The following is a 25866-nucleotide window of genomic DNA, read 5'->3' on the forward strand; positions in this document are numbered from 1 at the left end:
CTGGTCGGGGAACTAAGATCCCACATGCTGCGGGGCAACTAATCCCACGCACCACAACTACTGAGCTCGCGCGCCTCAACGAGAGCCCGCGTGCTGCAAACTACAGAGCCCACGCGCCCTGGAGCCCACATGCCACAACTAGAGAGAGAAAACCCGGGTGCCACAACGAAGAGCCCACACCTCAATGAAAGATCCCACACGAAGACCCCACGTGCCGCAACTAAGACCTGACGCAGCCAAAAAAATAAAGAAAAAAAAATGAAGTAGGATCAACTTTCTGAGGCAGGAAAGGAGGTGGTACATATTAGGAAATTTTAACAAAAGTTGAAGCAAAAGATTTTCTATAATAGTTACTGAATGGGTCAATAAGGAAATTCTCTGAACCAAATATCCAACTTCTAAAGTATTGATATTTCAGGTAATCCATTTTATATAAATGGCTTAGGTTATCTGTTCTTAAAAGTATAAAGGTAAAATTCATCCACTCCTATTTCTAAAGTGTTATAGACTCCAAATTAGAGAACTATTTAACAGTTATTTTATACTTATAGCCAGCATATATTTTACATTTCCTCAGACAAGCCCTGAATCAAATATTCTATCCCTTTGCCCCTGTAGTCAGAATCCCAGAAGTGGAATCAAACCACAACTCCCAGACAACACCCTGAAACTGCATACAAATTCTTTGTCAGACCACATATGTGCCAGTCATTATTTCTACTCATTCCAGCTATTATACTTCCATCCCAGGAATCTGCAGAACTAGCCTTAATACCTTTGCCCAGAAATTGCTCATCTGAAAGGGGAAACTTACTTAGGGAAACAGGTTTCTAAAGGCTATCATATTGCTAGCAAAAATATGATATTTGATATTTTGCAAATTGCAAAAGTATATGAACCATCATTTTCCCTTATGCTAACTATGAAGTTACTAGTAGTTACTACTATGTTACTAAGTTAAAGAATTTGTTCTCAATTTGATATCTAGGGTTTCTTACTGAACTGTTTGTAAACTCTGTGAGTTCTGCTTTAATGCTCTGACCACACTACTCATTTAAAATGGCCAATTAACAGAGAATACCTCATAAAATAATTTCATTTGAGCCCAGAGGAATCCCAGTGACCTACAAGTAAACCTGGAAGTGGTCATTTAGAAGGAATCAGTAAACATTCTCTCTCCCTCAGGAATTCCTGGAGAGCAGGATAAAGATAAGGCTCTTGCAGTTCTGATTTTAGTGACTTCAAGGTGACTTCTGCACCCTCACCATTTTACTGACTCCAGCCTTCCCCAACAACTCAACACATCGTTTTACAAAAGCATTAGGACATCATTTTTCATTCAACAGTACATTTTAAGCACCTAGCACCAGGCACTAGACTACATAGCCCAAGAAAATTAGTGAGTTATAAAATGGACACTTTACAGTTGAGTAGGGATGACAGACATTTATTTAATTATATAGTTATGAAAGAAATAAACAGGGTAAACCGATAATGGAGAGAGGCTTGCAACTTAGGATGCTGAGGGAAGAAGAATCTCCTGGGGAGGCGATGAGAACCTAATATTTGAGAAGGAAAGTTATGCAAAAAGCAGGGAGCAAAAATGTTCTAGGCAGAGGGAAAAATATAAGCAATGGCTCTGAGGCAGGAAACTGTGTTGAGGACATTTTAAAAGGCCAGTGTAGCTGAGTATAGTGAGCAACAGAGGGAAATGTGGCTGGGAAGATTAGCAGGGGGCAGATCATGCAGGGCCTAGGGGAGACATTGAAAAAAGTTAAACAAGGTAGTAATGTAACACCGCTTGCATTTTTTGAAGATTACTCTGCTAGATTGGTAGAGGGGCAAGAATAGAGGCAGGAACACAAATAAGGAAGCCATTACAGACATCTAAATAAGAGATGTGGAAGCTCAGGCACTGGGAATCAAGAACCTTTTAAATGACATCTCAGATTAAAAGATGAACACAAGTTAACCAAAGGGGGAAGGGCACTGCAGGCCACTGAAAAACATGTATTGTACCGTGGCATTAGGTCCCAAGACCTATTCTGACACTGTGAACAGTCTGGTATGGCAAAAGCAAAGGGTATGTGATAGGAGCGAAGGCAAGAAGACCAACTGTTAGAAAACTATTGCAATAATCCAAGCAAGATAGTATAGCATCCTGAACTAAATCAGCGGCAGTGGAGAGGAAGCAGCAGGACTGCATCCATGTGGTATTGAAAGTGGTAGGAGAGAGTGGCTGGATTTGAAGAGGGGAGGGGAGAGGAGGGAAGAGGAGCTTGGAATAACAAGGTTTATGGCTTTGAGTAGGTAGATTATGGTGCTATTTGCTAAAATAGGGAGAACCAGGGGTATGGGAAGGACGAGTCCAGGTTTGTACACGCTGCCATATGGGAAGAGCCACATAATAGACAGTTGGATACGTGGCAGTCTCCAACTTAGAAAGAGGCTGAGGCTAGACATGTACATTTAGAAACCACAGGTGAACAAGTGGTGGATAAAGCCATGAGAAAGACTGATTGCTCAGGGAAGTACAAAATGAGAAGAGCTTAGTCCAGAACCCTGGGATGCACTAACCCTAATGGGGCAAGAGTTAGAGCAGGGTTTCTCAACAACAGCACTGATATTTTAAGCTGGGTAATTCTGTTGTGAGGCACTTTCTGGCACATTGTAAGATGTTTAGCAACACCCCTGGACTCTACCCACTAGATGCCAATAGGACCTACCCAGTTGGGACAATCAAATATGGCTCCAGACACTGCCAAAAGTCCCCCAGAGTGGGGGGAAGCACCGCCAGCTGAGAACTACTGAGTTAGGGTAAAAGGACTCACCAGGACACTGACAAAAGGACACTGACAAGAGGTTCTGAATGAGCTCCCTCAAACTTGCCTTGGAAGTACAAAAGAAATGCAGGTGACATTCTACTACATCCAACCCACAAAGCACTGGAATACTTTTAGGTACTAGATTGGATCAAATCCATTGCTGGAAATCCCATTTCTGTATGAGGCTACAGTGGGGAAAAATACTCTTTTGTAAAAATTTTTTATTCACAAATTAATTACACAAAAAATTGTGACCCTGCCCCCCAGTATAGGATGAGGTATCACCATCCTGCTTCAGTAAGCCCCAGCACTTCTCCATCACGAGAATAATATGTGATATTTTCCAAGAGTTTATGATGTGTAGGCCCTCTCGCCTAATCTCTGTTCAACCCTTATAAGGGGTAGGAACTGCTATTAGTCGAGGAGGCTGATGCAGGGGGGTTAAGTTACATGCCCAATGTCACATTAAGTGACCTGAGATTAGAACTCAACTTCCAAAGTCCATGCTCTAAGGCTAAACCACTTAGCCACTATTCCAGATGGCCTCCATTAGGCTACAAGCTTTGTGAGGAAGGGGCTGGTCGGTCTTTTTCACCATTGTATCCCTAGCATTTGGCTCATGCTTAGCAACAGGAGCTCAGATAGTTACTGTGAATGAGTCTCAGTTCAGACTTAACTCTAACTCATTCCCAGATCTGCATTGAGAGCTCACAGACAGCAAGTTAGGTTACCAAGAGGAAGAAAATGCCTTCCATTCTGACAGGAAATAAGCAGCCAGTGTCTGACACTGCATTTCTAGAATTAACTTTTGAGAGTTTTTCCCCCCAGGAATGGAGCCTCTACCATCAACCCTGCTTCAGTTCCATTAAAGCAAAGTTACTCTCCTTATTGCCTCCTTATTCAACATACGCCATAACTGGCATATAACTATTGAGGCCTCAAGGAGATGGAGGAGGAGTGGAAACAGAAATTAAGTATGGAATATTTTTGCAAAATTGACAGTTGTAAATAATTTCTGACAGGATCATAAATGGTACTCAGGGCAACGTTTTCCAAACATCAGATAAGCTTTTTAATAAAAATGTAATATTCTCTACTCTCTATGAATAGGTGCCACCTACCAGGTATTCCTGCCTCAGCATATTTTTCATCACCAGGCAGTCTTGGTACCTTTTTGATAAAAGGACTATATATCCAGAAATTTCTGCACAGATGAAGCAGCCATCATTCCGAGATAAAATATTTTGTCATCCCTGCCTGGAATAGCCAGGAGGGGTGGCCTGGAGGATATGGAACTCAGGAAATACAAGTAACCTCTAAAGAGGGAATACGCTGTGGAGTTCTGCAAAGAATGGAAGGAAACCCATGAGTGGACTTTAGCCTGCTCTATGTACACATAGATGTACATCTTCAACGTATTTCTTGGAAGCCATGGAAGCTATAAAGCTCTTTGAGAGAAAGTTCCCCACTCTGCATGGAAGCCACTTCAATGAAAGCATTCATGTAAAACTCCTACTTTCCAGACCTCATACCCTCCCTAACCTAGCTTCATCCATCATGCTCTCATTCCAATCAAAGCCTCTAGGGAAAGCTTGATTCAGCCCGTTTTCAACGTAAGTAACAGGTAGAAGAATGTGTTTTCTGTTCCAGAGCACTGTCCCCTCCAGGGTGGCTCAGTTGTTCACAACTACCATTTAGCAACTCGGGGTATTTCCGCTAGCTGGTCTTGTCTCTAGTTTGCTATACTGACTTCTACCCAAACATTAAAACTTTCTTTTAAAAAAATCAGTAACTCACTTTTGCTGTTCTTTCAGCTCCTTTGAAGATTATGAAACAGAGGAACCTGCCTCTCCCTCTGAAATTGGAAACAAAGGCAATAAAATAGTGACCTCAAGCCTTTCAGAGAAATGTGGAAAGCTTCAGTCAGTGGATGAAGAATAGCTGCCAATGTCTACATGAAAGGGAGATATGTATTTTAAATGTTTTTTTCTTGTGAAGAGATGCTGTAGTTTGCATATTGCTTTTTAAAGGCTTCGATTTCTGCAAGTGCGTTATCTGCAGCACTAGGAATTTTTTAACGTTTTTGAGCAATAGCTCTGGATACACATACCCAGTTTGGGAGACTCCTCCAATTTGCCTCAAACCTCTTACAGAGCTTTTCCTCAGAAGCAAGTAAGATATACATCACCTTCCAACGTCTGTGAATCAGCACTCTTCACCCCTGAATGTACCAAGGATCTCTTGGGGACAGTGCCAAGCACAGTTCTCTGCACAGAAGCAGGAGTTGCCTCTGTTGTCCAGCATCCCTGAGGCCCATCAGGGCTCCTATGGAGCCCAGAAGAAACCTTCACTTGCAGAAAACTTGAGTCAAAAAATTCTGGAACTTGAAAAAGCAGTCAGGGCCTCCAGAACTGAATTAGCCCTGGTAATAAAAGCACTGCCAAAACATCTCAGAGACTTCTTTTAATTGTATGTGTACTGGAGTTCAAAGATCTTGAACTTAGTTTAATCTAATTTCACAATGACCTGCCAAACTGCTAGTCACTTTACATCCTCAGGTATTGTAACCACTGGGCCTTCCAACCTTGCTGGCAAGCTCTAAATAACCCCTCCCCATCCTGACTGTGGATCTTATGTAAAATCTGAAGAAAAACTTGTTAACTGAAGTACAGAATATGACTCATACTTGGGGGGGGGGAAAGTTTCCTTTTAACTCATCTAACATTTGTAGAGAATTATTGAGTGATTAATCTAAAAATTAGTTGATGTCCCATCTATACTTCATATCAGAAGACCTACTTGAAGACTTAAATAATTATATATGAAAATTCTTACTAGACATATTCATCACTAAATATTAGACTAGGCCAACAGTAAAGGCCTCAATCTAAACATTATTCCTTAACTTCATGTTGAAAAGAAACTATTTCAAATATTGCATCCACTTCAGTATTTATCACAGAAATGGAAAACAGTGATGCCACCCATAAAGGAAAGCAACTTCATGTTTACTATAGTGGTAGATGTGGTCATCACAGGATACATTTTTCAGCAAGCCACAATGCAGCCAAGCCCCGCAATACTGTTGAAGATAAAATTGAAAACTATTAAAAAGGATGGAAATTTCTGACACTATAAAAGAAACCCCCAAGAAACTTTTTAATATCCACTTCTGTCAAAGTCAAGTTTTCCCCTGGATTTTTTGTTTTAACCTCAAGTCCTAAATGTCAGAATAGCTTCCTTTCCACCCGACAATGTCACACATTGCTGGTGTGACAGCCAGACTTTGAAATAATCAAACCTTGGGCTGTGGTAGGCAAAAAGTGGAGAAAAGGAGAATTTAGGAAATGCACCATCAACTAGTACAGTTATTAATAGAGTCAGCAATCCTTCCTGTCAGTATCCTCCCAGTTTCCTGTTATTTTACCTTTATGATCAGAACTGACCTTCCATTTAACTATTACAGAAAGTGATAAGTATTAAAACTTAGTTTCTAACAGTTCACAAAGAAGAAATAAAAGCTTAAAAGTGACTAAATTTTTAGGAAACACTACATACAATAATCTAAACACACTGGTAAATTACTAGGATTAAAAGTGTTTATGTGGTACATGAAATTTACCATCTATCCCATCCAACCTTTACCAGGGAACAAAAGCAACTTTTTTTAATTTTCAGATAAAAATACTAAAAAGGTAAATTTTTTTAGAAGCCAGATATGGTTTAAAGATTTTATTAGCCATAATGATCTAAACTATTACTAAGACTCAGCAAAAATTCAGTTTTCCAATATACATTTGATTTTGGTTTTTTTACTACATGGCTGTACTTGACCTTGTTTCTACTTACTGAAGTCCTCTTGCTTTCACTTTGGTCAATAATTGGTTTCAAAAGTCTACAGTTACTATAAAAGTACAGCTAACAATATCATTCCACTTAAGATAGTGCTTTTTAATTTAGGTTACCCGAAGTATCACATTTTCAGACATAAGAATGTGTTTCACTGTACTCCCTTCTTAGTATTGAATGTAAGAAATGTGAATTCTGAGGAACTAAGATAGTATGTATTTGACTTTCTGGTAAAGATCATGCAGAATATAATCATTACTGCCCAACTGGAAATTTCAAGTTATTACAATATCCAAGACTCTTGATAAAAGTTAAATTGAGGGTATGATCTTAATGCTAGTCAATGAAAAATGAGTTTAACATTAATTGCCAAGGTAATCAAACTAATGAAATTCTGTATATTTTCCCTGCATCTTATCTGTGTCATTGTGTACTGTTCAAAGTGTTTATAAAACTCTAGACTGATCAAATGAGAGAAGTCATTTGCTCAACTTTTGGAAATGTTACGGTGTGTTTGGGTGGAGAAGCCTGCATGATTTAACTTTTGTTTTTGTTTTTCCCTTTTTGCAAAACTAAATAAAGTTGTCAAATATGAACTAAGATAATCACTGCACACTTTTGGTTTTAATCACACTTGCAATTCATTTTTATGTTTGAAAGAGTAGCATTATAAACAAACTTGAGTTTCAAAGAGAATAACTCTTTGAACCCCTGGGAAAACTTTATAAAGAAAGATCTGGAAGGATAACACCGCATAATGAAAAGTGATTTCCTCTGGGGATAGGAATTTGGGTTTGGAAGTGAGAAGTTCACAGGGATCAAAGGAGACTTTAGCCTTATATATAGTATATTCTTTTAAAAGAATGTGTAATTGTTATTTGGATACCTAAAACTTAGTTTTTTAAAAATGAGGGGGAAAAATTAAAATACCATCCACACATTAGGTTCCCATTCTATACTTTGAACTTAGTATTTTCTAAAGCATTTTATATTTGTTGCCTATGATATGGGAAAAGAAATTTTACTTTTCATCGGTTGTTAAACTTTTACTTTTCTTCAGCAAGGTCACCGAGTTATTTTAAGAAAACTAAGAACACAGTGAAGGAATTCTTTATCCTAAGAACTGTATTACACCTCTGCTTAGAGATGTAGACCTATGGAAACTAATCAAAAAGATTAGCTCTAAAACTGTCAGCTCTAAAACTTCTGTCACCTAAGGTGAAAGAAAGATCACTGGATCATTTATGGTAATTACAAGGACTCAAAAGAACAAGTGAAGATGAGTCATATTAAATGCTGTTATTGTTTTGGTGGTTTCAAATCCTGTTGAAGTAAATCCAGTTACTTCAGTAATAATTTCTCAATCATCCCTTGTTAGCCATTGGTCAGCATTCCTAAAATAACTCACGGTATAAAGAAAAACAACGTAAAAATCAAGGCACTGTAATTACTACTCTTCCCCAAATGCATATAATACAGGCCATTCAGAGCGTGCTATCCCAAACTCCTCAGTATTCTACAACATAGAATTAGAAAACTAACATTTATTGATAGATTTAAGGTGTAATACAGGTTTCCAAAAGTGTGGCAGTGAGAGTACCAGCATAAAAAAGAGTAACTTGTGCTAAAAACAACCTGAATTCATCATTGGCAATATTACATAACAATCAAGGCCCTCACATACTAATGATTTTCAATTTGTCTATATTGCCAACCTCCCATGCATCAAAAAACACAAAACTAAGATTATCAAACTTGGGAAGCAATAAAGTACTCAAGGAATTTTAAAATCATAATATTAGGAAAGTTTGGGAGATTTGCAAAATTTATCCTATCATCCATGTGTACAATCTCATTTCTAGTCATTTTTGCAGTGATCATTAGTGAATAAAGAACAGATTTACAAGTTTATATAGCAGGGCATCTGCGTCCAACACAAAATTGTTACAAACTTTAGGCAAATACATGTTTCATAAGACACTGCTAACACTTAGAGGAATTAAATAAAATTCCGAAACTTGGAAAGCAAATAAAGACAAGACAACTAAGAAGCATTTTCCACCATTTACTCTTGTTATCAAAAATAGTTCAACTCTTCTCGCAAAACAAAAACAAAATAGTACATACTGGACACATACATCACATTTTTCTTCCTATGGCTTTAGCCCACCCCCACCCCACCAAAAGAGACAAAAAAAAAAAAAAAAAAAAAAAAAAAGCCCAACAACAACAACAAAAACAACTCTACCTGACCACATTCACAGAAAATGACACCAGGATACACTACAAAACAGAAGGTGTCATCTGCTCTGTGTCCAAAGGTTTCTTCTCCATGTCTTGTACTAGGTGAGTAACCATCATTGAACATGCTGTGTGCCAAATCAAAACATAACTTCAACATATGTCAGATCTCAGGAGAGATGGTGAACGTAGTAGAAACTGAAAATTTTCCAGCAGTATTTTTCTTTAAATAAGCACTGTCAAAGCAGCAACTCTTCTTTTAAATCATAAGGTCATTTCTTTACAACCTAGTCAGTCCTTGTTTTATCTGGGCTGTGCTCTTTCAAGCAACTGACTAGATTTCCCTTCAACAGAATGTTGTGACTCACTTATCTCCCCCATAAAAATTACAGGGAAGAAGTGCATTAAAACTGAAACATAGTTTGTGCTTTACATGCAAAAGAGTATTCTAAAGAATATCCTCCTAGCTTCAAACCCACCTAAATGCACAGGCTTCATAAAAAGGCATTTTTATTAGGCCTCTATAAAGAAGTCTCCACAACGAATAGCACCCTAAAAAAAAAAAAAATAAAAAAAATAAAGAAAGAAAAACAGCATATTCAAAATAAAGTCTGTGGCAAACAGAGGAAATGAAAATCACTTTGAAGTGGCCAATGGCAATAGGTATAATGCATAAATCTGAGTAACTTTTGGAGCATTATTCCAAAATTATTTTAAATAAATCCCAATTTCTAAATAAAACATTTAAATATTTTTTTAAAAAATTCTGTCACATACCATAGTCTAAATTCAATTACCTTCAGAACAGAACTGTTCTTCTCCACTTCATTTATCTGATTAGAACATTGCTCAAAGTGAAGGAAGGATTTGGTTTTTTCCCTAGAAATGAGTCAGACTTAACTAAAAATGGGGATCAACTCAGAAGAGTTTTGTGGCATAAACAGCTAAACATCTGCAGTCTGACAGAATTTCAGTTTGTTCACTTTTAAAAGACAGATTTCTTCAACATTCTAATGAGGGGCAAATTTTCTTTCATAATACTGCTGATTTAAGAACTGCTACATACACCAGTAGCCAATTTTCATGATCAGAAATGGTATTATGTCAGCACAAAGGTTGAGCTGGACACATCAGCTTTTCAACAGGAGAAACATCAATGGCATCTGAAGGTAGCACTGAGTCTCCTGAACAAACTAATGGCTACTTTTTCACAAAATATGAGCACAATCTTTATGGACTGACTAGATACCACTTCCTTACATTTAATCATAAACTTTGATTATGCACAAAGCATGACCATAAACAGTGAGGTTAATGTTATTTTCCTTGCCAAAGTTCATTTTGTATAAATCAGTTGCATCAGCATTTGTTCTCAAACTATGAGGTTCTGTAAGAACTAAGGACATATAGTTGTAGGGTTACTCCTCCATTAACTGCAAACTATTTCCCCGACACTAACACATATAACTTAGCAATGAAAACACTTGATACAAGTGATCTATATGCAGGAGCTCCGGCAAGTTAAACCAACAAAACCATAGCTGCCGTAAAACTGTAGCTATTTCCCTACCAGAGGTAGGTTTAAAGACCCACTGATTTAACAGTCGAATCTCATGTCTATAGCTTCATCCAAACTTTTATCATCATGTGTACTGGCAGCTAAAAACGTTGTTACTGGGGACCCTGTGACATTAATTACACTGGTGCTGGTACTAGCATTGCGCACAGCAATGCTAGTCACGTTAATGCCCAAAGTGAGCCTGGTCTGCTCCAAGGCCTTTTCTGGCACAGCAAATGCCTCCAGCTTCTTCTCCCCATTGGCCATATAGGAGTTTTGGCAGCCACGACATATACAATCTAAGCAGGCTTTGCGGTTAGAGTAGCAAGGGCAGCGTTGGCCGCGGCATGTAAGAACACTTGGATTTTGAGTAGCACGCCCACATTTACACCCTTTCTTTTCCTGGGGTTTTTTATACACAGTCTTGGTAGGACTTCCTGGCATAAAATGATGACTAGGAATCTTTTCCTTTACTGTTTTGTCTTTTTTAAGAATACCTGGCTTGGTTTTAGAGTGAGATTTCTTGGATCCATGTTCATGACTCTTTTTCATGCTTTTAGCAGATAAAAGTACAGTTTTGCTGATTTTGGGTGTTGTGCCTCCATTGGGAACAGTTGCTATAGGTTGAAGAGAAATTTTGCTCTCCCGTTTCACTGTCACAGGAGCAGATGCCCCCAATGTTGGGCCTCGGATAATGGTAGAAATTGGAAGTGGCTGAACTTTCTCACTGTCGCTTTCTGATCTGGATCGTTTTCTATTCAATTTTGCTACCTTCGGAGTTGCTGCTGTACATGATAACCCATGAAGTGCAGGACTGGTGGACATAAAAACATTATGGCTAAGAGACTGGGAAGAAAGCTGCAGAAAAGGTCCATTGGATACAGTGGCTTCCAAGTTGGGCTGCAAATTAGGGCAACAGACTTCTGTGTTCGAAACAGTTTCTAAGCTGCGGAGTACTTCCTCAACACTCAGTAACAGAGAGTCACCAGGTTTTATATCTTCACTGAAACTGCAAATATCAATGCCTGTGGAGCATAAGTCAGTGGCTACCGTGTCACAGACAGGTGGCAAACTGTCAGACAGATCCTCAGTTTTTATGTCAACAGTGTTACATACATCAATTGTATTTGAATGTTCAGGTGAAGGAATATTTATACCAAATCTATCTATTGAAAGCCCATTATAAGTAGGCAAACCATTGATAACAGAACTGCCAATAGCAATGCTGAGGGTGCTTTCAGATACTGGAGATAAACTAGCTTGAGGATCAGTTGTGGGTTCTGAGGTCGAAGGTAAAGGGGAATGTGTCAAGCACAAAGTAAAGGATGAATCTGAGGGTTTTTCCGTCTCCTCACAAAACAATGATCCATCATTAAGCAAAGCCAAAATATCAGAAGAACAGTCGACTGCTTCTATTATATCCCGTGCCAATGTAGTCTGTGTTATATATTCACATAGTTTTTTGTAGCAGTTCACTAGGATGCTTAACTGCTTGTTTTCCTCAAACTGCTCATAGTCTTTGCACCAGCTACATGAAGGTTTCATCATCATTTTCTTGCCTTTACAACTTTTGCAGACATAGTGTTGGCAGGTGGAGTTGGTGGGTGCAATAGGATCTTGTAGCAAATGTCCTAAGAGGGAAAAAGGAGGAAAGCAAAGATTTTAGTAAGATAAATTTATAATTTCATATACTGAAATTGAGATTATAAGTAATCTATTAAAGTTAAGATGGATTAAACTCACCAGACCAGATAACAAAACATGTATCTTACAGGAAACAGAAAAATACTCAATAGCTCACTTCACTTCCATGCCATATTCCCCATTCCTTTATCTCAAACAGAATCTTCCTCAGTCTGCATTTCTCCCCCAAATCAGTATGTTCTGGTCCACTTTCTTATTCTCTTCTCCAAAGGCTACAAAGAGGTGGTGATGATCAGTCACTAAAAGCACAAACTAGGCTTAAAACCCTTGGGACCTCAACCTAACGCAACTGTTGGTAATGCCACAACATATTGAGCACAATCATACTGTTTATTTTGTGTTAGACATGGGAAAAAGATAAGAGCAAGAGAGAGTTAGTCCCTGCCCCCATTAAACATCGTTTGAGGGCATTAGTCATTCAATACAAAGGCATCTTCACAGAAAAAAGTACAATTTCAAACCATTTCATTGTATATACCAATCACAAACTAAGAGAAGACCAAAATATAGTTATGATGGAAAAGAACTATATTCATTTATTTAAAAAGGAAATATTACTAAATTATTTTATAGAAAATCAAAATACAATGACAATGGGAAAAAAATGTTTAAATGTAGTTAAAAAAAAAAACAAAAAAAAACAGGTATAATACTGGGCTCAAATTCTTCTGACAGAATACACAATGACCGTGGTCATGAACCACAAGTACCCAAAGTATAGCAATATAGTATAAAAGTGAAAGTGATCCCCCAACTTGATATAACTCCTAAACTATAAATGATCTATATATATGAATCAAAAAGGGGAAAACAACTAGCTCCCCAAAGAAGCAACTGCTCATTGGTTCCCAATTCAGGACAAATAGTAATTAACTCAAAGCACCACCTGTTTTCTCATACACATTACATAATTTAACCAGAAAGTACTTCTGGTTATAGCTAGTGAAATCAGCAAACCCTCTCCCTTAAAAGCAACTATAAACCTGAAAATTCTTGACAAAGAGAGTCATTTTCACAACCAAAGACATAAAACCATCTGAGAAGCATTTATGTTTGAAAAACTGCTGGATTTCAGGTAAGGACAGTGGGAATCTGTGGTGTTCTGCTCCGGGGCTACCCAGGTTCTCCCCTACCACCCAGCTCTATCAGTGTTACCCTGTGAGAACCGGAAGCTGCTGTGATGGAAGGGGACTCATTCCACTTAGTACAGAAGACAATGCATAAACATAGAGGCATTATCACTGGAAGTGACTTGTCAGAAGCTGGCCAGTTGGGGAGGACAAACGGCTCAGCTCTTACTAGCCTGAGGTTACACAGTAGCTCAGGTTAGACAGAGAGGCCTCACAACACAAGATGGCAATTTTCCCCTAAGTTGATCTATAAATTCAATATAATCCCTTTGAGAATCCCAGGTGGCTTTTTCTTTTTTAAGAAATTAACAGAATGATTCGAAAATTCATATGGAATCACAGAGGACCTGGGACAGCCAAAACAATTTTGAAAAAGAACAAAAAAGTTGGAGGACTTACACTACTAACTTTACAATCTTCCATAACCACAGTAATCAAGACAGTATGGTAATGGCAAAAGGATAGGTACATAAATCAATGGAACAGAATAGAGTCCAGAAAGAAATTTACATTTATGGTCAACTGATCTATTTGACAAGATTGTCCAAATAATTCAATAGGGGAAAAGAGAGTATTTTCAACACTGTGAGACACTTTCATATCCCAATGCCAAAAAATAAACATATACAATATACACAAATATTAACTCTAAGTAGATCATACACACATAAATCTAAGAGCTAAAATTCAGAAGCAAAGCAAAATGCAGGAAAAAACCATGACTTTGGGTTGGGCAGTATTAGATGTGTCATCAAATGCACAAAAGGGGAAGAAAATTGTAAAATGGATATTCACAAAATAAAAAACTTGTGCTTCAAAAGTCACCATTAAGAAAATGAGAAGATAATCCATAGACGGAGAAAAAATATTTGCAAACTGTATATCTGATAAAGGGCTTACAACATGATACATTAAAAACACTTTATGCAAATCAATAAAAAAACTCAATTTAAAAATTGAACAAAGGATTTGAACATTCCACCAGAGAAAATATATAATAAGCACATGAAAATATGCCAGTATAATTAGTTATTAAGAAAAGTGAAACTATGGCATACTGCTACACACCTACTAGTATGGATAAACTCAAAATGAGGGATAATACCAAGAGTTGGCAAAAATGTGGAGAAATCAGAACCCTTCTATATTACTGGTGAGAATGTAAAATGGAAAATCACACTGGGAAACAGTTTGGTAGTTTCTTTAAAAGTTAAACAGGGCTTCCCTGGTGGCGCAGTGGTTAAGAATCCGCCTACCAATGCAGGGGACACTGGTTCGAGCCCTGGTCCGGGAAGATCCTACATGCCGCAGAGCAACTAAGCCCGTGAGCCACAACTACTGAGCCCGGGTGCCACAACTACTGAAGCCTGCGTGCCTAGAGCCCATGCTCCACAACAAGAGAAGCCACCGCAATGAGAAGCCCGTGCATCGCAACGAAGAGTAGCCCTCGCTCGCCACAACCAGAGAAAGCCCACGCACAGCAACAAAGACCCAATGCAGCCAAAAATAAATAAATAAAATAAATTTATTTTTTTAAAAAGTTAAACATACATTTACCATACAAACCAGCAACTCTACTCCTAGGAGCCTAGTCAAAGACAAATGAAAATATACATCCATATAAAGAGATGTTTGTGAATATGCATAGCAGCATTATTCATAATAGACAAAAACAAATGTAGTATATTCATACAAAAGAATACTGCTCAGCAATTAAAAGAACTATTGGTACATGCCAAATCATGATGAAGTGCAGAAACGCTGTGTTAAGTGAAAAGCCAGATGCAAAAGAGTACATTATTGTATTATCCCATTTATATAAAATGTCTAAAAATGACAGAAAAGCAGAAATAGTGATTGTCTAAGTCTGGGGGCAGGAGCAGGGGTTAATTGTAAATGGGCACAATGGAACTTTTGGGGGTGATTAAAATGTTCTAACATCATACCGTGGTGATGCTTGTACAACTCTAAAAAAAAATAAATAAAAACGCCTTAAGACAAGGCCCCAGTAGTTACAGAGTCCAACCTTCTTTCTACCCAATACAGGAATCCCTTAAACTACCCTTGACTTAATCTAAGGAAGGCTGTAGGGGATATTAATACATACAGAGAGATGGGTACACGCTTAAAAGGATAAACCGTAAGGTTAAAAAGAAATACATTATCTACTGGGAAGGAGAGACTGAACAAAGTGAAAAAGGACAGCACTACACTATTCTGGGTTTAATGTGTTTGATAGCTTTTAACTTTTAAACCATGTAAATATTTTACATAATTATATAACAAAACCAAAAAATTTAAAGGAAATTCCTAAAAGTCAAAAGTAAAATGTACCAAAACTGTAATTTCTTATCAAATTGATGGTATAACTACTCAGTTAACTACTTCAAATGACTTTAAAACAGAAAATTGACTCTAACCTTACATCCTTGTTTTGTTTTCAGAAATTACATTTTTTGGTGGTAGTGTTGATGGTTATTATAAAGTGTTAGTGTCTAATTGTAGGATAAAGTAAATGCTGATGTCCTTGAGAATCTAGATATTTTTTTTAGTAGGAGGAAGGAAGTCATAAGATGTGAAAAGTAAAAAATCCTGTAGCCCTGAATTTCAATTGGATTTATCAGTATGAACTCATGTTTTCATCTTAAAAGTACATATTTCCTAGCACTCACTATACACTGAAAAGGCGTGAAAACAGGGAGCAACCCCAGTGGCAATGAACTCAGATAACCATGTTGAAAAACAATTTCTTGTTCAAACGAATCAGAGCTTCTTGGACAAATGGCTGATTCTAGATCTGTGGCATAAGTTAGACGAGATGAGTTTTGATTACCTTCTTATGCCGGAAAGCAAGGAAACTTTCAAAGATCCGGATAACATTAAAGGGACTCAGGAGCAAACCTAAGAGGTTTCCAGTGACCAAAGATGAGAAAATCTGAGCATGCATAAATGCAATGGAATATAAAGCATATCTAAAATGTTCAAATCTCTAGAGTTCATTTTAAAAAAGGGAAAAAAATCAGATGCTAGTGAACCAGCTCATTAGTTTGAAAACTGGTAAATAAAGAGCAAGAAGCAAGTATTTATTCTGATTTACCTTACCTATATATAAGCTAAATCACCAAATAACCAAATCACAGATGAGAAGTTTCTCTTTATGGGAATAATGTAACTAATAAATGAAGAATGACATAATTTGAATGTCATCATTTTATAAGCCCTAATGATTTGCAAACTGTACAAGCTAAGTGATAAGTAAGGATTACCTCTTCTGGCCTTCATTCCATCACTGATTTTCTTTTCACCATTCATGTCAATCAAAACCTCCTGGGGTACCAAACACCTTTAAAGGACTTACACCCTCCACATCTTTGTATTCTTCTATGAGATTTTAGGAGACTATGCCTAATACTAAGAACTGAAAATAGGCTAGAAAACACAAAAACTATCACTTATTGATTCATAATTCCACCACCACTGAGTTCCTAACTACTTCCACTATGTGGCCTCATATTACCTACTGGATTGCCCAACCATTCCTCAACACAAATATTTGAAATTTTAATCTATCATTAAAGATGCCTATAGGCAAACTTGTTTTATGCACTCAGCTAAGTATCCTAACCTTCAAAAGCTTCCCAGAGGGTTCTCTTTACACCTCACAACAAAGGCAGCTCCAGTGATACAGGAACAAAGAAAAAGTTCAGGGGCTTCTTAGAGCTGGGATAAGTGTTAGCCATATACTTACTACATGTCCCTAAGGAAACTCCTCCCTGTAAATTAAGAAATGTCAGATAACACTTTTAAAATTGTAAATATACATCTTATACTAGAAAGTAAAATGGACGGGCAATCTTAGTCAAGCAGAAGTGCATCACTTACTGGCAGACTGTACTATAAAAACTGGGTAGTATTTGGGGAAAAGTTTAACTTGCTTTAGCTTACATCATGTTCCCTATAGTTTCACACTCAAGTACAAAAAGACTTGCTCAAAACACATATTCAGAGCTTAAAAATTTATAGTTCATGACAAAAAGTTTTCTCACTGCACTGCCTTGAATCCTTAATCTGCAATATATTACAGGAATTATCTTCCTTTACATAATATTAATACAAGTTGTCTTATAACTAAATGAATTTGATATTATGTGCCCTGTTTAAATAATACTAAATGGTGCTATACTGACCCTAAAAATACTAAAGACTAAATTTCATTTTTACTCTTCACTTTAATAGAAGTTACTAATTCCTTTTTTATTCTCTCTCTCCTTCACTTTTCTCATCCCCAAATCACCCAATTATAACTTGAGACTAAAATTTCTTTTTAGATGACCACAGCAGTCATTCTGGGAATTTCTGGGAATACATAACTATTGGCAAGGAATTTGCTAAGATATTTAATATCAGATTTTTTTAATGCTCTTAACTTGGTGAAACTTTTTATTATAGTAGTTTCACGAAGTCAGAAAGTAGTATAATTAATCTTCATAAACCTACGTATACCAGATTCAATAATTATCTAGATTATGCCACATTTGCTTCATCTACCCATCTTTTGTTCTTAAGTATTTCAAAGCAAATCCCAGCAAACCTCTAAATACATCAGTATATATCACTACAAAGTACATTTTCTTATGTAATCGCAATGCCATTATCACACCTAACAAAATCAATTATTTAAATAAATTTTAAATCAAATTTAGGTTTAACTTAAGGGGAAAAAATCTTAAAGCCCTAGAAAAGGGCTTTAATTCTGGCATCAAAAAAAAGAAACATTTCAAAAGTTATATTCTTCTCAGTAAACATACTTTTTAGCCATAAAACGTTCCTTCTATTAAACAGATTTAACATAGATCAAATCACTACTTTACAGTATTAAAATACCAAACGTAGCACTTGGACTGGTTGCCACGCACTTTATCCTTACCCCTGAGAAGAATCACTGACAGCATCAAGAATTTCAAAGCAGCCTAAGTTTGAGAGACCCACAGCACCAAAATAAATAAGCAAACTATAAGTAGGTCTCAAATCAGCTTGCCCCTTTCTCCATACAAGGGATAGGTACAACTCCTTAGTATAAGCAAACAAAAAGATATGATTAGTCTTGGCAAACTCTTCTAAATACATAACTGATTCCAACTTCGAACAAAGCCACTGGCAATTCATTCACTTCAGAATACCATTGGTAAAAGTGGACCATACTATAAATGTTATGCTGACGTGCAGACTACCAAGTAAACTATGCCTTAACTGCTTCTGAAACAAGATCTTTTATTCTCCTTTTTACAGTGATGGTGTTTAACCCCACTAATATTCTGACCAGATGAGTGGGGGAAATTAAGTTTAAGAGGTGCGGAGAGAGGACACAAGAAAAAATAAAAACCAATAATGGCTAAAATGCTTAGCAAAACTTAGTGAATGACTAAAAAACGATCTTGTGAACACTGAACCTGGCAATAATAATGATCATAAAATAAAACCTACAAAAGCTACAATAGGTTAAAATCTGACAGGGACAAATTAGATGTGAACAACAACAGAGAGACTACAAAATCAATTCCTCATTCTAAAGCTTACATGGAAAAGAAATGATCCCAGTGAAAATAATTTCAGTAAAATGAAAACTGGAAAAAGTGGAAAATGGTTTAAGGAATTAAACTATCTCAATGGCTTAATTTTGTCATTTGACCAAAAAGAGCATTATATAATTCTAACAGGCACAAAAAGAGCATTTATCAGAATCAAAACATTCTGTATTTACCACCACTCCTTGTCCAGAATTCCTTCTCCTGGTAATGCTTCTATTACAGCAACAAGGAATGCCTAATCAAAAACCTCAGATAATGCAAGTAATTTTATATAAGCCTTATTTGTTGTTGATGAGATGACACTTCAGGATCAGGGAAAATTAGCCAAGTCTCATATAAACAAATCCTGACACCACTATCAGAAAGCAAAAAATGCACACAGGCAGGTCACGGTTAATAATTAAAACCATCATACCATTTCTCCAAGAAGCATTCTTGGAAACTAGAGTATTAAACAGTCAAGGAATTCACAAAAAGAAATAAATCTTATGATACTTAGATATATGGTACATATGGAAAAGTATCTGGAAAGAGGGAAAAAAATCAGTATAGAACTCCACAGCTGTAAAATATGTGGTATCCTACAAAAGAGAGAAAGCAGTTTTCTGCTTTTACTGATAATGTAAGCAACATGAAACAGAAGGGATATCGTAAAAGATACATTTCTACATACTAACTCAATAAAATATGCTTTCCATCACAGCTTAAATTTGCTTTCCAACAAATGGACCCACATCAAAACTGATTAGCAAAATTAAAGGTTACCAGATACTTATATTAAAGCTCTAAGGCAAAAGGAGGAAAAGAATAAAAATGAAAAATTTCAGTTGCTAAAATAGAATAATTATATTCAATGAAATTTTCTTAAAATCATGACTAAAGTAAAGGAACTTTAAAAAAAATAGTACTAACTGGTTATCTTAAAATACTCAAAAAAGTAGAATTCTTAAATAAGAAGTTTTCTAGGTTCACTTATGTTACTGATTCTAAAGCCGATTTCCTCAGCAATCACTACTGAATAAGATAACGTACTTTTCATCAGCCATTCCTTTCCAAAAGGCCTAAATAACTGTATTGACCACCTAAATACAGACAGTCACACAGACAGAAAGAAATACAGAAAAAGAAGAGGGAGGGGGAAAAAAAAGCTTTATTAGCAGCAAAAAGAATTTTGTTGCCAGCCAAATCACATTGCTGTGAAACTCCTGAATCCAAGAGAGGACAGTAACTTAAGCAATGACAAAACATTTCACTGAATGATGACAAGTGGCACACTTGGTCTAGGAAAGGCACTCTCAAATGTTGCAGACATAAAAACTTCAAATATTTTGTTCAGAAACGCAGTCTTGGATTCTTCTGCTACGCAAATCTCTCCTGCACCATAAGGGCAAGACTTTTTTTTTATACACTCAATCTGACTCAATTTGTTTCAAATATACATCATATGTTTCCATTTTCTACAGTATGACCAAAAAAGAAAAAAAATCTTTGTCCAGATTTTAAATTTTCTCAAAGTCAATAAAGGGACTTCCCTGGTGGTCCAGTGGTTAAGACTCCACGCTTCCACTGCAGGGAGCGTGGGTTCAATTCCTGGTCAGGGAACTAAGATGCCACATGGCAAGGCCAAAAAACAAACAAAAAAATCAATAAAAACGTGTGAGCCTGATCTCAAAGGGGGGCTGGCAGGGGGTGGCCTTTAATTTACAAAAGGTAATAAAAATGAGACTGCAGAAACACTAGTAATGAATGATTGGGGGGGGGAGAGGTCAATTAAATGCCAAGATCTTTGTTCAACATGTTTGAGAAGGTTCCTTTTTGTTCCATTCCAAAACATGTTCTTTCTAATAAGAATTTTTTTCTGTATGTTTGGCACTATACAAATTGATCATTTTCTTTCATTATATTATTACGTGAGTCTTTCAACATTTTACCTGAATATTTCTCATAAACATGAAAAACTGGTAGATGTTAAATCCTTTAAAGCAGGGGTTCGCAGCCTGCTAGGAACCTGGCCACACAGCAAGAGGTGATCAGCGAGCGAGCGAAGCTTCATCTGCCACTCCCCATCGCTCCCCATCACTCCCCATCGTTCGCATTACCATCTGAACCATTCCCCCCTGCCCCCAACCGTGGAAAAATTGTCCTCCGTGAAGCTGGTCCCTGGTGCCAAAAGGGTTGGGGACAGCTGCTTTAAATTTTACAAATCTGTTACAAATCAAAGAAGTTTTAAAGTTCATCATTGTTGGAAGTCAGGTTCCTAGGCAGTGAAATTCTTGGGAGAGAGGTCAGCGTGCTGAAAGTTTATCAGGTGAGGAAGGAAGGGGCAGAAGAACAAATTAGGCTGGGATGTATAACAACAAAGGCCTCAGATGACCCCACAGGGAGCTCTGAAGCTGGGACGGCTCTTCAAGGTTGTCCTATGGTGGGACACGGGAGCCAGGTCTTTAATGGACTAGTCTTTGAATGCAGGCTACTCCAAGGAAGGGGATGTGAGCTTGGGTGAGTGGCTCTCTTCAGCCAACAGCAATTCCCAGGGAAGTCTGACAACCCCAGCAACACTCCCAGTAACTAAGAAAATGAAGTCCTTCAGTCCTGAAATGGGGATTTGGGTAGTGTATACATAGCATCCACTACAATTAGTAATTTTAACTGTCCAAATCTGATGAATGTAAGTTAAAAAAAAAAAGTAATAATGATGATGTACCTTTAAAAATGACTAGCCCTCCATTCCCTAAAGCTATAGAGTGACTAAATATCTAAGTTCTTTCTAGCTCTAAAATTTGATGATGCTAAGATTTTATGGCAAGATCTACAGTGTATCAGAAGTCTTGCATTTGAATACCATTAACTGTTTAGGTGATAGGTATTATCAATATATTAGAGTTCTATCTTGTATATTGAAATTTTCTATAAAAGTTTCAAAATAAAATCCAATGAAAGCTTGCATATTTCCACTTCTCCGTATATTTCCATAATTTCAAACTTACCGACTTAACATTTGGAATGACATATGTGGCCTTTCAGAATCTAGCCCACACCCACCCTCCCCCCAAAATTTTGTAACATTAAGCTTTCTCCACAAACTCCATACTCCATTCTCACCTGGCCATTCCAAAACAAGCAATGCTTGCTTAACTCATTCCTCTGTGATTTGCTCTTCCTAGAATGTCCTTCTTCCTTCCTTGCATGGTAAACTATTTACTCTTTTTTTTTTTTTTTTTTTTTTTGCTGCATTGGATCTTCGTTGCTGCACGTGAGCTTTGGTTGTGGTGCACGGGGGCTACTCTTCATTGCGGTGTGCAGGCTTCTCACTGCAGTGGCTTCTCTTGTTGCGGAGCATGGGCTCTAGGCTCGCGGGCTTCAGTAGTTGTGGCACGCAGGCTCAGTAGTTGTGGCTCCTGGGCTCTAGAGCACAGGCTCAGTAGTTGTGGTGCACGGGCTTAGTGGCTCCGCTGCATGTGGGATCTTGCCGGACCACGGCTTGAACCCGTGTCCCCTGCATTGGCAGGCAGATTCTTAACCACTGTGCCACCAGGGAATTCACTAAACTATTTACTCTTTGAGAACTGACTCAAATACGACCTCGGAGAGGAAGCCTTCCTTAATTCCTAGCCCTCAGTTTGTTCAAAAAGCACTATGCACATTCTCCTATTATAGCACTTATCACATTATACTGTCACCATTCACTGGGTCTCACTCAAGACCAGAAACTTAATTATCTCTGTATCTTTAAACCAGTGTTGGCACATAAGCCAGCACCTAATAAATGTACAATGAATGAATCATAAAAAGCACACTAGAGTTGGGAGTGACCTTGGAAATAAACTTGTCCCATGGCCTCATTTTAACCAAGATGGCCTTTCGTAAGATTACCTAGCTAGTTACTAGCAATGAGAAATAGAAGCTTAGTCTATTGATTCCCAATCTAGTATTCTTTCTACTTAACCAGCAGCATCCCTACTTCTGCTACTAAGTCCATGGCATCCACTGAGACAATTTTAGCTTCTTTTCACTTACCAAAAAGAATGGTCACTGAAATTGGGCCATAACAGAAATCAACATATTAACCACAAGATGCAAAACCTTTTGGGGGAAGGAGACAGAAGAACAGGTACTGGCAGTAACAAATAGTGAGTGGGTCAGGAAGAGTGAAACAAAGGGGAGAATGGATGACCAGTACATTCTGTGAGGGTCAGGAAATCTTTACTGCATAGAAATTGGAGCTACAAGAGCCTTGCCTGGATTCTCTACACACCAAGCTCAATTTTTAAAGTTAATCTTAAATGTTTTAAGTGAACATATATACTATAAAGCATTGTACTACCTCCTCTGTAAAGACAGCCCAATAAAAAAAACCTCAGCCCGCATATCAGTCTATGAATTTACAGCATGAGAAATCTTAGCTAAAGGCTGTATATATTTATATTTATATATATATATATACACACACATATATATGTATATGTGTATATGTATACATATATATTAAATGGGTGTTATATATATAATATTAAGTATAAAATTAGTAAAATAGGTACAGTTGGTTTTCGTAAGTGGTATCACTTTAGAAAGCATTATTAATAGTAGCAGCGTTAAATTGATGCTGATCAACCCCAATATATACATACACCTTATTCTTCCTGTGGTGTGAGAGTAACTATGCTGACTCTGAGTCATATCCATTCAGCTTAGATTCAATCAATCTCCAACAGCATTATCAAGGCACATATAAAGACTGGGAGAATATACTTCTACTGATGTCAAAAGTCTGACATAGTGGAGGATTAGTGGACTGAATGTCAATATTATAACATAGTATGAGTGTGTTTCAGGTTTGGTAATTGCAATCATTGTTGCTTTTGTTGTGGTCATCCATGTACAATGCTTGGTGTCAGTCTATTTATCTCTTGTAAAAATAAAATACAGTGTGTGTGTGTGGAAAAAAAAAAAAAAAAAAAGTCTGACATAGGACCTGAACAATAATCCTTCCATAATCCAATCCACTGATATAAATATCCCCATTCTCCAACTTTTCCAAATGAAGAATTGTTTAGGCTATCTTCATTTAAGAAAATATTCCTCTTTCCTCAATCACTTCAGTAACTTCTGAGGCCCAGCTATATGCCAAGCACTGTGCACTTAACAAAGGATAGTTGGACCTTTTTTACATCACTGAATTACAGCACCAAAATTACACCCCAAAATTAAAGATGTAAAGTATGTCTTGAAACAATAGTAAGAAATCTCCTAGATACATAAACACATGGGAATAATAATCTGGATTCAGCTAAGAACAAAAATGACAATACCATAAAAAGATCTTATGTATCACTTAGCAAATGGGCATAGATGAATTAACTGTTTTAGACAATTTAAACTGTCCTTTTTAAAGCTTGTTTTTAGTTTTACAAAACCTGTGCCCAATATACTTTTTTGCAGACATATGTTGAAGTCTAAACCTCTTAAAAATCTTTTCATTAGGCGAAATTCATGAGTATGAATGCTACTCATTGGGTTTGACATATATACACTAATATGTATAAAATATGTAACTAATAAAAAACTGCTATATAAAAAATAAAATTCAAAAAAAAAAAAGAATAAACTCAAATCAAAGAGAAATGAATTTGAAATTAGAGAACCCTTTTAAGAAGACAGCACCATTTTCCCCTTGGCAGAGCTTCCTAACCCAGGTCCGTTCTTTTTAAATTTTTGACTAAGCAGCACTCAGAATATGTTCCTTTAAACTTTCACACAATTTATTTTAGTAGTAAACCAAAAAGCAAATACATGCCTCAAAAAATCAACAGGTCCAAACAAGAAACTAAAGTTTCAAGGAAATTATTAGTTCTCTAATTAAATATTCAAGCAGCTATGTCCTAAACCACCATTAGCCCCTGATCATCTGGATTCCACAAACCTGTAAACTTTTCTCTTTAAAATATCTAGCACAAATAATTTCGCAGCATGACAGGAAAATGTGCATTTTAATTTAAAATAAGGGAATATTATGATAGATATGCATTGGTCACTAAAAATGGTGACAGAGAGAGGTATTTTGACCATGTGACCCAGTAATTATTTTAAAGTTCACTGCATCACTTCAAATAACTAAACACTACTATACTGAGAGACCAGTGATAGCTAAACATGTATACCAGGGGAATGGGCAGTGGAAAAAAAGACAAAATCTGTGTTTCCAGTTTGGGAAAAGGATTACAACCAGTCTGCAGAAAAATGAAAAATGGAAATCCACTGTTAAATATCGCAATTTTAGAAGTATGAATGTTACTCAAGCCAAGCTGTTTACTGAACATATGAATGGTTAAATTTCAGAGTTTCTTTAACTTTTATGTCTTTGGTCAACCTAACACTATGAAAAATACTTCCTGATACTCTTGGATGTATCAACAGTTTATACAAAGTAAGTAAGCTTCACCAGTCAAGTACTATTATAACTAAAAAACCAAACACTGACCATACATTATTAAATGGATGATATATAAACCACAACACATTCATAAACTCAAGTCATGCCTCATTTCACAGTCTAGTAAGAATTAAAAGAGAATGCCAGACACCATTTATCTTAATAATTATGCAGGCGAGATTTTATAGAGTGTTTTGTGGTTACAGAGCACTTCTGTAATATTCTGTTATTTTCATATTTTAGCAAAGCCATGACGGTCTCTCATTAAATTATTACCAATACGATAAAACAGGCTAGTCAATTAGGCACAATTAAATCAATTCACAGCTGAACAACAAACGTTAATTGAATACATCAATATGAAGCTAGATCCAAAGTTCCCAAACTGGTGTTCCACTGTACCAGAATGCATTAACAGGTTTGCTTTAATACCCTCCTGGAAAGTCATCCCCAAATTTACATTAGTGTCTTAAAACTGAAAACTACCAATGTCAAGAAACTTGCTTAACACAGCATTACTTAAATTTATTGGCACATGTAT

At 36.9% G+C, this 25866-nt stretch overlaps 2 protein-coding genes across 5 annotated transcripts in view; one reads left to right on the forward strand and one right to left on the reverse strand.

Annotated features, from left to right (window-relative positions):
• The window catches only part of PPP2R3A (protein phosphatase 2 regulatory subunit B''alpha), a 210483-nt gene extending 203204 nt beyond the window's left edge, over nt 1–7279 (forward strand). For all 4 annotated transcript variants that reach the window (XM_068545961.1, XM_068545959.1, XM_068545958.1 and 1 more), the window contains one exon: nt 4640–7279. In XM_068545961.1, the coding sequence (XP_068402062.1) occupies nt 4640–4766 (127 nt within the window). In that variant the 3' untranslated portion in view covers nt 4767–7279. The remainder of the gene's footprint in view (nt 1–4639) is intronic.
• A 1619-nt stretch (nt 7280–8898) lies between these two features.
• The window catches only part of MSL2 (MSL complex subunit 2), a 30056-nt gene continuing 13088 nt past the window's right edge, over nt 8899–25866 (reverse strand). Inside the window, exon 2 of the mRNA XM_068545962.1 lies at nt 8899–12104. Within this exon, the coding sequence (XP_068402063.1) occupies nt 10513–12104 (1592 nt within the window). The 3' untranslated portion in view covers nt 8899–10512. The remainder of the gene's footprint in view (nt 12105–25866) is intronic.

This window comes from Eschrichtius robustus, chromosome 6, assembly GCF_028021215.1.
Source record: "Eschrichtius robustus isolate mEscRob2 chromosome 6, mEscRob2.pri, whole genome shotgun sequence".
NCBI classification, from domain to species: domain Eukaryota; kingdom Metazoa; phylum Chordata; class Mammalia; order Artiodactyla; family Eschrichtiidae; genus Eschrichtius; species Eschrichtius robustus.